The following is a 15,136-nucleotide window of genomic DNA, read 5'->3' on the forward strand; positions in this document are numbered from 1 at the left end:
AACAAGTGCAATACGTTGCTCAACACCACTGAAGTTTATTTCCTTGATTTACACCTTGAGGTGCATTGGTTTGTTTGCTAGAATGAATAGGAAAGGGGAAGGAGGACAGCCCTGCTTCATATGTCTACGAAGCGAAAACCATCCACAGAAGGCTCCATTGACCAAAACCTTGGGTGTTTAATACAAGTCAACAGTCTTTCTGGTGAACCTTTTACAAAGGCCATACCTTATCATAATTTTCGTCATGAATGACCACCTACCCCTTTTGAAAGCTTCTTACCGTTTAGTGCTATTAAAGCCATGGAAATATTCTTTCTGGATGACAAAGTGAGCTGATCTCCATTTATTACCAAAGGTCTCTTGATATTCTAATTGCAGAGCCTGGAATATTAAGCCTTTGTGGATCTCAGTGATGTCCTAACTAGCTGCCTCTAATTGGAAAACAATTCTGAACGGAAAAGTCCATCCGAACCCTATTCCTTTCTTGTTTAGGGTATATTTCCTTTTAGTAAGTGTAGCCAGGGAAATATCTTATAGTAGCATTATGTTGTCTCCATTATATATCAATGACCTTTCTTGTCTTGAACAATCATTATTTGGTAAGGATCTCTCCCGTGTTTTGTCTGACCGCTGTTTTTGTGTCCTCATGATGCTTCCTCTCAGGGTCTACCCCTTCCTCTCTTTCAGGTTCAGTATTTGTGCGAATATCATTTTGACATACCCAGAAGTGTCAACTTCTTTATCTTCTTCATATGTCTCATTTGAACATTGTCTTGTTCTATTTTCTAGGTGCATGTACTGTGCGGCTACAACTCAAATCTGTTACGACATTTCATTGAGCACCCCGACTGTCTTTTCTTCTTCCAGACCCATATTCAATGTCTTCTCTTTTAGCATTTTAACTCTTTGACCCAGCTGATCTATAGCTGCTGTTAAACTGGTTAAAGCATGTTTCTGTCTTTTCCGGACTTCCACCAATTCCTACTTGAGGCATTCAGTTGTCTCCTACCCTTCAATATGTCTTTTTAAGGTGTCTTTGGTCACCGGAAGTCATTTTCATTCTGAGACGTATAAATGCTCCCATTTAACAGCCCAGAAAAAGGATCTGCCTAGGGCCATATGAATCCTTAAGATGGTTCTAAGACAGTTTATGAGTGGCTTGGTCACTTTTCACATTTTTGGTTATTTCTTTAAGGGATAACTGAGGCTGTCCTCTGAGAAAGACTGGTTGTATTGGGCTGGCTGCTGGCAACTAACCCGAGCGTGGGCAGTCAGCTACAAATCAATAAGGACACTCGGTAAGGAGCAACAAACACATGTAGCCTATGCGATATGACTTTAATAAAACAGTAGCATGAGCACAAATTCTGCCAATGATAATCAAACAGCAGAGTAACTTTAGCACATGTATACATATACATAAATATATATATCATGTATTCAGTGCATTAGCAGAAATTACTATAGATCATTTAAGTGGGCTACACTCATTCACGATGCAGTAAATGAAAGGCTCAAAGACAGTTCTATCATATAGACTAACACAGGAAGACCTTAGCCTTTTACGCTACAATTGTATTGCTGAACCTAGTGGTGCAATGATTGCTGAACCACATCTGAATGCACAGTGCAGTCACAATGAAATTCATTAAAAAACATGAATCAAGAAAAAGCATCAGAGTCAGGCCCTTCAGCCCCCTTCGGACTTAACTTTCTGCAACACTAGGAAGCGCGATCAATCTCTCTGTCCTTCTCCCTCCTGGTAACTACAGCGTAACCGTGGGCGGCAACTTACATGGCGATGGCCGTTCTGTATGACTCTGTCTCTGAGCTTCCCAGGAAGCTCTGGCACCCATGCCTTTTATACACTAAAAATGGACTTATGCAACATTCTATTTGCTTTTCTCAGGTTGTGGTGTTATCAGTGTTTACTACTTTGTTCTTACTGGTACTCATCAACCATGCTCCCAAGCTCTCTGAGTCAGTACACCCTCAATGATTTGTCTCTCCCATGATTCACATGGCTGCCTGGTACAGAAAATAAGATGGAGGTGTCTCAGGAATGTTGAAAACAAGCATCAGACACCTCAGTGCACCCTGGTACGTTAAACAGAATATTTTGACCAATGGTTACTCCTGTGGACTGTCAAAAACAAGCATCACAGGTTCAGCACAGTGCATGAGTCTTTCCCGCATGCATTTTCACTCATCAGCACTGTCCATGCTATTTAACCCTTTCGCGTGACAATGTCTTCTGCACACCACACCTATACTGCACACTGGTCTTTGCTGATGTTGTCCCATTTTTTGGTGATAGAGTATAAAGAAAAAAACAGTAAATGTCTATGGATGGATTACAGTAGCTGATTGTAATTCTTTCCAGGTGGTGATGAGCTGTTTATGTCCTCTCTATTTTTGTGAATTTAAATCTGCCTTTAGTTACACTTTCCTTCTTGCCTCTGGAAGCACCTGTTTTTACTGCACTCCGGAAAACGGGACGTATGTACATTGTATATCTATAGAGGAAACAAAGCCGAAAGACGAGCATAAAGTCAGTGAGCAAGGAGCGACAGGAGAAGTAGCTGGGATGTTGACAATTAATGCATTGTGGTGTAGTGTTGTTGAAAGAGGTGAGTCTCAAACTCTTTCCTATATTGGGGTAGTGATGGCAAGCTCCTGATGGATACAGGGATGTTGTTCCAGATTTTTCCTTTTTCACACTTCTTAGTCTGCAGTGTGATAGTGTTGTGGCTGCGGGAGTGACAGAAATGATGAGACTGTGTGAAAGATAAGCGGGGTGCTGTTCCTGATATCTTTGTAAATGATGCACCTAGTTTTGAAGATAGAACGGGCCAGATAGGGGAGCCAATGGAGTTCCAGAATGTGATGATGTGATCATATTTCCTCTGGCCCTGGATGACACATACTGTGGTGTGTGCCAGTGTGAAGTCTGCAAGGCCGTTATGATCCAGATGCAAGAGTGCAAGGGTGAAGACATCAGTTCTGATTTCACTTTCTGGAAGAAACAGTTTATCTTTATTTAGAAGAGAAAGCTGGTACCACTCTGCCTTTCTGTTTTTTGGCAGTGTGTTAATTAAGGAGGAGGTTGGTGATGAGGGTTAATCCAAGTGGCTTTGGATTCAGTCAAAGTTTGGGTTTGAAGCAATCAAGGCTCTGGTCATTGATCCCGGTTTATACTGTTTCTTGTTTGCTGTTCATGGCAAAGTATAGTATATAAGAATAGTACGCTTTTCATTTGTGTGTTATGTGTTGGCCTAGGACTTAAACTGTTGTTGGTAATAATTGTGAATTTAAACAATGGCAGTTGCTGCATATGCACTTGTCTGGAGAGGAAAAGCTGTATTTGCATTTGACCAATTAGATTTCACTGTTTTACTTAAGTGGAGACGATCCTTTATTAATGATTGATATGACATAATAACCACATCATATTTATTTACAGGAAGATACACATTTGGAATACAGTGCTCCATTGTTAACGTCCACAGTGAGTATACATTTTTGTTACAATGTTTTTAGTAAAAGAAATAATCAAACATGTTATTACCATGGGATTTTCATTACCATATGTCTGAGTATCCTGACTCCGTTGTTGCAGGATTTCCCACTTGAACAGGATCCACTGTCAAAATGGTTACCACCTTTTTCAGAGAAAAGTATCAGCTACTTGCTCGTCTTTTGAGATTCCAGAAGGGTCCCTCCATGTAAATCTATATAAAATCATATGCATTCTTTTTTAACTTGGCAAACCTACCTGTGTGTACTTTAACAATCATTTAGGAATACTATGAATAGTTTTTAAATGCTTTGAAGAGATTGTATATTTCAGAAGGAAATAAGTGGCAGTGTTTGCAGGTCTTTTCATTTTTTCTGCTGAGTTTGATATAGAAATGCCTGCCATGTTGGTAAAATACTGGCCCAGAGACAGACCGATCTGTCACGTGTGATTTGGTGTATAATCTATTTGGGTTTACTGAAAGCTAAGGAGAGCACAGCTTGTAAACATGTAGCAGTGGATGCTCATCTATGTTTCCAAGCTGTGTTGTCTGTAGCTCATGGTTTAATTATAGCATTGTATTGTTTTGTAACTGCAATTTTATATAGCACTTCCTACCTCTGATGAGGCGTTGAAGCGCTTTATGGCGGGTAACACACTACTCTGTAACCCAAAGTCAGCGATTAGAATTATTGTATTAAATGTGTTGGCTATTGGGTACGATGCTACTGAGGTAGTAAACACAGCAGGAGTTTGTGGAATTTGTGGCTCAGCACTGTTCTGCACCATTGTGACGTGTGAGTTCTGCTTTTCTCGCTCGCAGCATAATCCTTCCTCACTTCTGTCCATAATACGCCCCAGAAGGCAAACACGAATAGAGAATCTGTAAGGCTATTCAAAGCGAGAAGGGGCTGTCGTGGCTCATAAGTGTTTGGGAGGACTGTATCCACCTTTGGAGCTGCCAAAAAGAATCCCACACACAGACATACGTTTCTGTATCTGCCACCTGGCTCCATTGCAGTTTTATTTTCATTGAATGAAGTTGTTGGATTGCAGCCCTGCCAGACCACCGGTTCAATGCACAGTGAGCTCTTGTGACTCTGCCTTGGTCTGCCTTTGTTGGACATAGCTCCAGTAAGAAGGAAATAGCACACTTTATCTTTGAATTTCAGTTAACATTTTGCTGCATTTTACTTTTGTACTTAAACCATTTACATTTAATAGCATTTAATTAGCATCCCTAATGAGAGCATGCTCACCTATTTATCTTGTGCATGAATGTAACAATGTAGGAAGGGGTTAGGTTTTAGGGGAGGTTAGCAATAAGGGGGTTTTAGGGCTCATGGAAAAGTAGCCATAAGTTGATGTAAGGTGTTTTTAGTTTCAGGAAAGGGAAGCATCTAGGAATAGTAAGGGGGCTTTAGCATTAAGGGTAGAGTATTGTTTAAGGATTACTAAGGGGTTTGCAGGTTTTCAGGGATTGGTAGCATTTGGGGTCAGTTTGGAGCTTTTAGGTTAAAGGAAAGGTAGCGTTAAGGTGTAGTAAGGTTTTTTTTTAGAAAAGAATAACATTAAGAAGACATTTTGAGTTTTAACTGTTCATGGACTAGAAGCATTAAGTGGTACTATGTTTTTTTTAGGGTATGGTTATATAAATTAAAGAATGCATGTACTAAAAACTACTTCAAATTCGACAGGTTTGGAACTGTTCTATGTAATAAGTAAGGACATAACGTTTGACAGTTTCAACTCGACTTTCATGTGGTTGACATTTTAAAAGTAGGTTTTTTTACATACAACCCATGGACATAGTACAAGCAGTGCTTTTCAGTCATGTGTATTAAACCACTGCTGTGGAGCCTATTTTCTGTTGTATTAAAAAAAAATCTCCGCTTTCTTAAGTTTGTGTTGAACTTTTAACTTCATTTTCACTTTGCTTCAAGAATGTCACAGCTGTGCGTGGCATGGAAACAAAGCTTCATTATTATTTAATAGACTCATGAAGTAAATAAAATGCGCAGCATTACAAATGGGCTTCCCGCACTGACATCTGAGGTTTTGGAGTAAAAGACATTGTGGGTTTTTTCGAGGCCAGAAAGAATCGCACCTCATGAGCTTCCTTTCACATTGCAGACTTTCAAGAAGGCCGTGGGGACGTTTAGTCAGTCGGTTTTTTACCTCGACACCTTAAAAGCCCTGACTGCCACCTCAGCAGGGAAGCTTGTGGTGTGGGACACCATCGGCCCAAAGTCCTTCGCCCCGGACCCTTCGCTGAGGCCGCACCAGAAGCGCGCGCTGAAGCTGATGCCCGTGCAGGAGGAGGCCATTACCGTGCTCACCGTCTTCCACAGGTAAGCACAACATCTCTGTGCAATTAGAACATCCGTTCACAAAGAGGCTTGCCGCGTTAAAGGTAGAAAAAATGATACAAAAAAAAATCTAAAAGCCTCACATAATGGCAGGTAATTATCAGTTGCTAAGAAATTATGAAAATCAGGTTATCCTTTTTTCCGCTCATCTGCTATTAAGCTGAGAAAAGAAACGTCTTCTGGCCTCATTCTGAGGGCAGTGCTAACTGAAATCTGCCACGAATTCTTTTGTGCCCGAATCCAGTTTACTAGTTCCTTGCAAATTGTGCCGAGTTCTGATTTTCCTTGCCTTTATAAATTCCTCAGGGAGTTACATCAAGAGATTTCAAATTTGTGTGGCCCACTGCGCCTAAAGCAGAAAAACCATGCCGTAAAACCTGCCTCAAACGCTGTTACCCCGTGATTTTCCACTGGACATAGAGAATCTGCTTCTTTCCTTGATGACTCCTGGCGAAAAAATGTTGCTTTGGAAAATCCTCCTGTATAGCAGCAGCGCCACCATCATGTGCCTGTGCTGTTCCAGGGGAGAGGAGCCAACGATATAGGTAGGTGTGACGGAGATCTTCATTCCAACAGAGACTAGGGAGTGAAATACCTGCCCAGTCACACATAGATACACATAGGTGTAAAGGAATGCACCTTAACATGCCCACCAGTCAGGAAAGGGAACCTGTCTCACAGACCCCCTTAAGGATAGATGAGATGGAACAGAGAAGTGAGATTCGAGGCATGATGAGAGTCACGTGGTAAGGTGCACCAACAGAAGTGATGAGGGTTTGTAAAACCTAGAAGTTTTTTGTTTGTAGGTAAAAGTATCTTTTTAAACATCCTACTTTTATAGTCCAAAATACTAACTAGAACAAGATACTATCTATAAATAATGAACTACGAATAAACAATAAAGTGACAAGTCTTTCACAGCTAAGAGCATAGCCTAGTTAGAGTCAGAGGTGTGGATCTCAAATTTCCCAACTAAAAAAGCAGTGGACCATGGGGATGGACTGCTTCCATCAGGGTCAGGGTCAGTGGCGACTGGGGAACTTTGAAAACAGTGGAGCGTAAATACCTTTCTCCAATTGGACTGCAGTGAGCAAGCCTGACTTTCAAATGGGTTTGGAGAGGGTTCCCTCCTATTAAAATTTTGGGAAAAAACACAAGGGCCAAATGATACATTGTACAGCACAATTTTGACATACATCGACTAAAACCCCAGCAGTTCTTGAAGGGCACTATTAGGACATTCCAATACTTTAGAAGTGTGCCAGACAAATCCTACAATATCCAGAAATGCTGGGATGCATCGGCACCACGACAACATTGCAGAAATGGTGGTAAAACATGGCTAATTTAACACAATGGCTCCAAAAAAATCTAAAGAATTATATGTTTGGAGACTTTTAAGTAAATTTGTGCTCTACAAGGTCATATGGCGTATCATTACAAAATGCATTTCATATATTTTTTGCTATTCATGAGCCTCACTCATGCCTGTGAATAAGAGAGTTTTTTTTCCATTAAGTTATTTACAGGGCTGGCTTTAGTGCTGATGACGCCCGGTGCTATAATCTTTATTGACACCCCAAGACCTCCTCCACTCATTCCCTCACTACCACCCTCTAATGGTGCTCCTCATCTCTCCATAGACCTTCTCTTGGGTGTATTTAATCTCTTTTTCTTTTGTAACGCTACTCATCCCAATGTACAGTATCAGAGTGCTTTTCATCATGTACATATTATACAAAGAGATTGATTCATATAAGTGTTAATCAATGTATAGGAAATATTACATAAGACAATGAGGACTACAGGATTTAGGATTCCATACTAGTAGGCATTCTATGTTAAGAGTGCTTGGTCTGGGGAAATGCAAACTCAGGATTTAAAATGTAACATAGTGGTTGGGTTTGGCTTTACTAATAAGTATTTATTATTATCCAAACGTACCCTATTTAGCAACCTTAGAAAAAGGAAAGATTAGGGAAAAACAATAAAGTTCGTAACCCATTCCTTGCAGGTTCATGCTGCGATTTGATTCTGGGTCATAGCTTATTGCTATATTAGGATTGTAAATTATGAACTGCATGTAGCAAAAATAACTCTGTGACGACAGCAGTAACCCACTGAGCTATCTACAAAAACACAATTGTTAGACCTGCATGCTGCACCTTGTGCTTTGTAGGAGGCACATTATCCCTCTCCACTACTTTATGATGAGTGAAAGCTGGGACTAGGCAAAACTCAGATTTCTCCAGCAGATACATTAATCACAAGAATTAAATTGACATGCTCATTATCGCCTGAAAATTGCTGGCACACAAGGTGCTCTGAAGTCTGTGCCTTTACCCCGGAACCCATTTCAAAAAGCAGAGCTCCCAGCACTTGCCGCCTTGTGTGGTGGCACTGGTCGCAGGGCCCTAGAGCGTCACTTTCCAGTCCCCTACTAGCAAGACAGAGAATCAGATGTCTGCTTTTCTCAACATTTCATCATTTCTGTGTCATGGATGGGGCTCATTAGACACAGATGAGACCCATTGTCACTGACCAACAAAACACATTCACACATACATATACTCACTCACGTGCACACACCCATGCATAGGTGGGGAACCAACAAATTAACAAGGACAGCAGAGTGAAGGGTCCGGCTTCTCTAATAGCTGAGACACTAGAGTATTTGGCATGTAAGTTGTGCAACGATCACTGTGTAAAAATATACGATTAAAGTCTCTTCAGAAGTTACAAAGCACATTGCTTTTCAGTTCTGGTAGGCATTTCACCTTCGTACATAGGATTATGGGCCTGACTACAACTTTGGAGGAAGGTGTTAATCCGTCCCAAATGTGACGCATATACCACCAGCCTTATTACGAGTCCATTATATCCTATGGAACTCGTAATACGGCTGGTGGTATATCCGTCACATTTGGGACGGATTAACACCTCCTCCAAAGTTGTAATCAGGCCCTATATCACTAGATATTTATTAAAATTGGTAGTTTTAACCATGAACTTAAGTATTCCTGCCTTCCTGCCCGCAGACCCTGGCAACAGTGCCATTAGTGAACTAAGAGGCAAGTCATTTGTCAACTGTAGCCTATATTGTTTCTATACATGGAGCCACTCAGCAACCTTATACTTCTACAGCAAAGGTTGCTGCAGTGCTGTGCTTTTAATTCTTGGAGCGTATCATGGGAGAGTAAGTGGCAGGCATAAGGTTTGTTTGGGGTTCAGGGGTCCGACAGCCCCTCAAACTGACCCAGAGCTGATCATCCGGCTCACGCTTGCGCACAGGTTCACACAGATTTCAGCCTCTAAGTCCCTTTCCACCGAATCTGTTTTTCGCAATCACGTTCCCTCCCCTTCTTTCTCTGCAGTGTCTCTTGTTATAGCTCCCCCTCTTTTAATGTGCTTTTATTTCTCTCCTCCTCACGTCCAACCTTCTTCCACTCACCTCTGTAGCCTCTTCTAATATTTTGTTCCAAATTAACCATAGCTGCAATGTTCAAAAGACATTTGGTTTACACCAGTCTGCAGTTATCGTGGAAAATAGAAGCTGGATTCCTCCTTCAGCCTGCTCTCTTCGAAGAACAACAAGCCGTTGTCCCCACCCCTACATTGCCTCCTGAAGGACTGCCAAGCCCCCGGCAGTTTAAATGAATGGGGTTTAGTTAACTCCGCCATTGGCCACTACATAGACGCCCAAAATTCAAGTCTATGAACACAGTTGAAATTGAAAGCACTCTCCACCATGACATAGCAAAGGTGACTTGTGCCTTCAGGGCAAAGACCTCACCGCCCCGCACAGGCACAGCTCGCCTCTGCAAACCCCTCCCACCCGCCCCCTAAATAAAAAATACAGATTTAGTTCACTTTAATCCAGAGCAGCAAGTATGTATTTCTTCTCAGCTGCTCGGTGTTTTATCTCTTTTTCTTTCCTTTTCTCCTAGGGCAGTAAGTAGATGCCCCTGTAAACTTTAATACCAGCCGCCAGTGGTCAGGGTCAGTACTGATTTGGAGGTTCACAGACCTGGCTCTCCGTTGCAATGGTGGTGGAGTGTGTTGTCCACCAAACCAAAGGTCTGTCTGCTTGATTTTGAGTTAGGCAGACCACAAGTTTTACTCTGACAGAGTAAAATTGACCCAATCTGTATACAACTTCCTCTGATGGCGTGACGAAGGGCCGTCGGAAGTAAGCAATCCGACCATCTGCCCTCTTTAGATTAGACACTTGGAATTTTTTTCTTTAACTGTCCGTTACCGTTACTGGGGGCATGAAAAGAGAGAAAAATGACCTCCACACCATTAAAGAAAGTGCACATGCTAGTAGGGTTATTTGTTTTATATTTTTCAAAGACAAACTTCCTCTTTAGGAGTTTATTTTTGGCAAATAAAAAAACGTTGGAAAAGTTGAACTCTGGAGGTCATGTTTGACAGAGCCATCTGTCAATTTTTCCCTACATTGACAGAAACCACCATGACTGTGGTTCCTTTCAATGTATAGAGATTTCTGCAGGGCTAGCGGGCATCTCTAAATTTGGTGAGTAACATAAAGGCAGGGTGATTGACATAAAGTCCTCCGCCATTCTGTCTGACTTTTCTCCATCTGCTGTGGTCCAAAGTTTGTTCCTAACAGTTGGAGGACAACTACGCTCTTACATAAATACATTCCTTCCACTGCAACTTGCGTGTGTGTGAATCAGTGAGTAGGTGAGCTCCAGTTTGTAGAAAATATATTCAGAGTATGTGGTATGAGAAATTACCAAAGGATCATACTCCTTCTAACTGGAAATAGCCCTAACAGCAAGAATCACCTTTGCCATTACCCCTCTGAATAGGGGTCAAAACCTCACCCAGTTCCCACAAGCTACACAAATCTTCTTAACCATTAAAGTATACTACGTGTGTGATAGCAAGAAATTCACTTCTGCAGAGAAGAGACCTTGTTCAGCTGTGGCTTCCAAGAACAGCAAGATTACGTCAGCTGAGAAGGCCTTGTCTGGCTCAGGTGAAGATAAATAATGGAAGGAGAAAAGGGGTCTGCTGTGAGAGGCCAAAGGGGCAGAGGGAAATTCATCTTTGAAGCAGCACATGTGAAATGAAGACTGAATCAGGCAGGGTCATGAGTTGTGATCATGTGACATGCCCACATTATGGAGAAGAGGTAGATGGCATGGCGTGGAACATTCATTATAACCTGAAATGAACAAATGGAGATGTTAAAGATTGAATATTTCAAAGAGAAATTGCTTCCTTTGAAAAATATAGATCAGAGTCTCGACTAGAGATAGAGAGGAACAGAGGTTAAATCAAGATATTGAAGTGAGATTTATGAGAGTCTAAGACGTCTTCAGCACAATACCATACAAAGTAGGATTTGAGCTACAGGATATAAATGGTACAGAGAGGTGGAACTAAGGAAGATATGAGGTGGAATTTAATGGAGATAGAATGTGCAAAGGTCAGGTGCCTCAAGGATTGTACACAGTCAAGATACTGGAAAATGTATGGATGGTGGAAACTGAGTATAAACTCTTCTAGTGTTGGACACAACTTCGGGACATGATATTTGGAATGGTGCTTGACAGTAAGGTTCTAGTTGCCTTTTGGAATTTTCAACTCAAAGCTGGCAAGTGGAACTCTTCTTTTCACCGAAATTAGAGTTTTCAGCCAATATCCTTCTCCATAGCTTCCAAAATTTGTGCCATCCTACCCTGAATGTGTTTCCTGACCTGCACTAGATTTTCCTACCGTAGACACATCGATCTGTGAGTACACAGGAATGCTCCACAGTGTTGACATACTTCTCCTCAGTGCCAATTAGTTCTGCAGACAGAGTGGGAACACAAAGTGAACCCCCAAATGCCCCTTCATCCGACGCTATGGAGTGGATGGTGGCAGTGAGAGTTTCTAGCGAATAGCTTCCTACTGTACTTTGGAAAAAAGAGCTGAGTACTAAGTCTCCCCAGTACAATGCTTCACTCTCTCTTACACAAGAATGCAAGCTGGGCCGTGTCTTTTCTGCTTCCTTGGGGATTCTAAGAATGTTGTTCTCTGGCACACACCCATTCATCCCGAGGGTTGCTTGGAAAGCAGGGATCTTAATTATAGCTAGTTATTAGGGCAGCTCTGATTTTTTTGTGGCATAACCGGTTCTGCTCCTTCAGAGCATACACAGTGGTTCTAAGTAATAACCCTCTAGAAATCTGTAAGGAAATAGATATGAGTGGACATAGCAGACAAAGCCCAAGGTCTCGTTTTGTAGTTTGTGGTAAAGTCACAACCTCTGTCTACCAACATCTGCAGTCAGCCCTCCACTGGCAGAATCATCACCTCCACTCCTCAGCATGGCTGTAGTCCTTCTGACAACTGCAGTTCCATTGTTGTAGTTCGGCAATGTAGCCCGCCATTGGTTTCTTAGGGCCAGGTGTACAAAGCCATTTAGCATTTCTTAACGGTCCGAATCACTATTTCGGGCCGTTAACAAATGCTGAATGGGCTTTTCAGATGCCCTTTAGGGAATCGCAATTTGCTATCCTCCAAATAGGAAATCACAAAGAGGGATTCCCTATTTGCGATTCCTATTCAGATGTACAAAGCATTTCCTAAATGTGAATTGGACATTTAGGAAATGCAATTAATATAGACTCCCAAGTCGATAGTAACCATGTGCAATTAAAAAAAAACACCTAAAGATGCTTTTTAAAAGTGCAGTAGAGCACATGCATGCCCTTAGGGTGTGTGTGTGCTCTACATATGCACCACTGTTTTGGGGTGCATCACTGGGGGTGCTTTTGCCCATAGCCATCCTTGGTTTTTCATTTCCAAAATAGCGATTTCCTAATAGGAAATCGCTATTTTGGAAATGTAAAAGCAGCCCATTGTAACAATTCTCATGATATTTCTTTATTCCGATTTCATACTAGCGATTCCTACTTAGTAGAAATCGCTATTAGAAAATCAGTATTTTGATATATATAATTTTGCAGTTCCTAAATAACGATTTCTATGAAGTCGCTATTTAAGAAATTCAAAATTGCAATTCACATTCTACTGTCACCAGTCGAGAAAAACAATGCCAACATTGATGGTTCTTCCCAACCAAAAGCGCACGATTCAGTGTTCATAAAACAACAGTTTAACAAGGTGAACCTCGCTTGCCCAGCCCCATACCTAATTGTGAATATAATGTAGCTATAATCACTGTTTAACTTCTCTCTTTACAGGGTGCTGTTAACATTTATGCTGTACATTGCATTGTATTGTTTCATTACAGCATCTCTGTGGTGTTCTAAAAGGAACCTAATGTGTAACTTCCCAGCTACTTGTCATTAGCCTCTGCGAAGGTGTTTACCTCTTCCACCCATAAATCTGCTATAGGTTGCCTGCACTACCTGTGTCTTTCTTTGCTTCTCAATGTGGAATCTTCTGCCACTGCCAAAATCTCAATATCTCCCTTCCATCTAATACACGGTGGACCATCTGATGAATGCCAGTGCACTGCGATGGCCCTCTTGGCATGTAGGCCCTATTTATCGCCCGTTCTGGATCAGCTGTGACTTTCAACCAAATTCTCACGATGATAGGACAATTCCAAACCATGTGCATGAAGTCTGCACCCATTAGAGGGCATCTTTGTCAGCTGTACCAGCGATACATTTAGTGTATGTGGTGTGAGATATGTAGTTAGCAGATAGTTAAATTGAACCTGCAAAAAGCCCGAGTTTGCAGTTTTAGGTACCCGTCTACCCATGTACCTACCCATGAATGCCACAGTGTTTGTACTAATGCACCATATATCAAGAACCAAGACTCAGGTAAGCCATCTTCCTTGGACATGAAGGTAAGGCTACATAGTGCCCCATTTTCATACAAGTCACGAGTAACCTAATGTGATTATCCCTGCATCTGACCACCTTTTAATGGTGCTGGCAGTAAAGTAACCTCCCTTGCCAGTGTGCAAATCCACTCTGGTGCATATAATGTATACTGCTGCATTTTCTTACTCATTCTGTCGAACAGTGTAATGCTACATTGAAGAGTTTGGGATACCTGGGGGGGTGTACTCTAGTTACCATCAAGAATGCCACAAATGCTGCTTCTTTCTGTATCTCCCCAATGCGCCCCATCTCTTTGCTTCTCGTCCCTTCAAGCCATTGGGCTACCCATTGCAGCTGGGCGGCAAGATAACAGAACTCAGAATCTGATGCACCCAGACCACCTTCTCTCGCTGGGCGCTGTAAAGTGCTCAACAAGACTCTGTGCCTTCTCCCGCCCGAGAGTAGATCCCTGAGGAGTTTGTTCAAGTCTTTGAACCAGGATGAAGGGATCCAAATCGGGAAGTTTGTAAAAAAACAAACAAAAAAAAACAGTATAAAGTGTCCACAGGTGCACTACAATCTATCATAGCCATTATGGGTCATTTCAGATTACACCAAAATCCAACATTATACTTCAGAGTCCTTAGGGCATCACCCAAGTTCCCTTCCAAGTTCCCTTCCCTTATATTCATTGCCTTATCATCCACTTTAACTCCCAAATATTTAAACATGTGAGGTTCCCACCACCTTTTGGGGTGTGTTGGAGCATAGAAGATATTGGAAATGCACATGATTTCTCCCAGTTTGTGAGCAGCCCTGCACATTGCCCATGTCTTCCTTGGGTTGCACATACCAGGGAATTTCAGTGTCAGCACTCTCCAGTGAGCCAGGAGCATGTCATCTGTGTATTGTGAAATAGGGTGCCCTCTGTTGTATAGGCGATACCTCTTCCCCGACTATGCTTGCGAAAGATTCTGTCGCTAGCACAGACAGTTGTTGAAAGGGAGCAGTCCTATCTTGTTCTGTGAAAGATTTCACAAGCATCGGATATACACTGTCCAATTTGCACCCTTGCAATAGCTCCGGTATATAGTAATAATGCAACCTATTTATCCCATCATGCTGCAATATTTATACATCTCATAATACGTCGGAGGTAGACCCAGTGTATAGTATTAAACGCTTTTTAGATATCTATTGAAAGGACCACTGCATATGAGGATTGTAGTAATAGGGTTTCCTCAAGGATCCTGAAGAGTTTTCTTATATTTTGTGATGTATTGCACCAGGGAATAAAACTGTTCAGGTCTAAATGAATTTGTTCCTGCAGGTAATCTAAGTTTAACATGAGCAGTGATCTGTAAGAGGCTACATCCCCATGTCTCTATAGGGCTTGGGTAGTTAAATTATCAACTCCTCTTTAGTGGTAATGA

At 41.7% G+C, this 15,136-nt stretch overlaps 1 protein-coding gene across 2 annotated transcripts in view; it reads left to right on the top strand.

The window, feature by feature from the left end:
* CFAP251 (cilia and flagella associated protein 251) overlaps window positions 1-15,136 on the top strand; it is a 410,814-nt gene that overhangs the window by 152,360 nt on the left and 243,318 nt on the right. For both annotated transcript variants that reach the window (XM_069214923.1, XM_069214922.1), the window contains exons 9-10: window positions 3,464-3,508; window positions 5,651-5,868. In XM_069214923.1, coding sequence (XP_069071024.1) covers window positions 3,464-3,508; window positions 5,651-5,868 — 263 coding nt within the window. The remainder of the gene's footprint in view (window positions 1-3,463; window positions 3,509-5,650; window positions 5,869-15,136) is intronic.

This window comes from Pleurodeles waltl, chromosome 11 (assembly GCF_031143425.1).
Source record: "Pleurodeles waltl isolate 20211129_DDA chromosome 11, aPleWal1.hap1.20221129, whole genome shotgun sequence".
NCBI lineage: Eukaryota > Metazoa > Chordata > Amphibia > Caudata > Salamandridae > Pleurodeles > Pleurodeles waltl.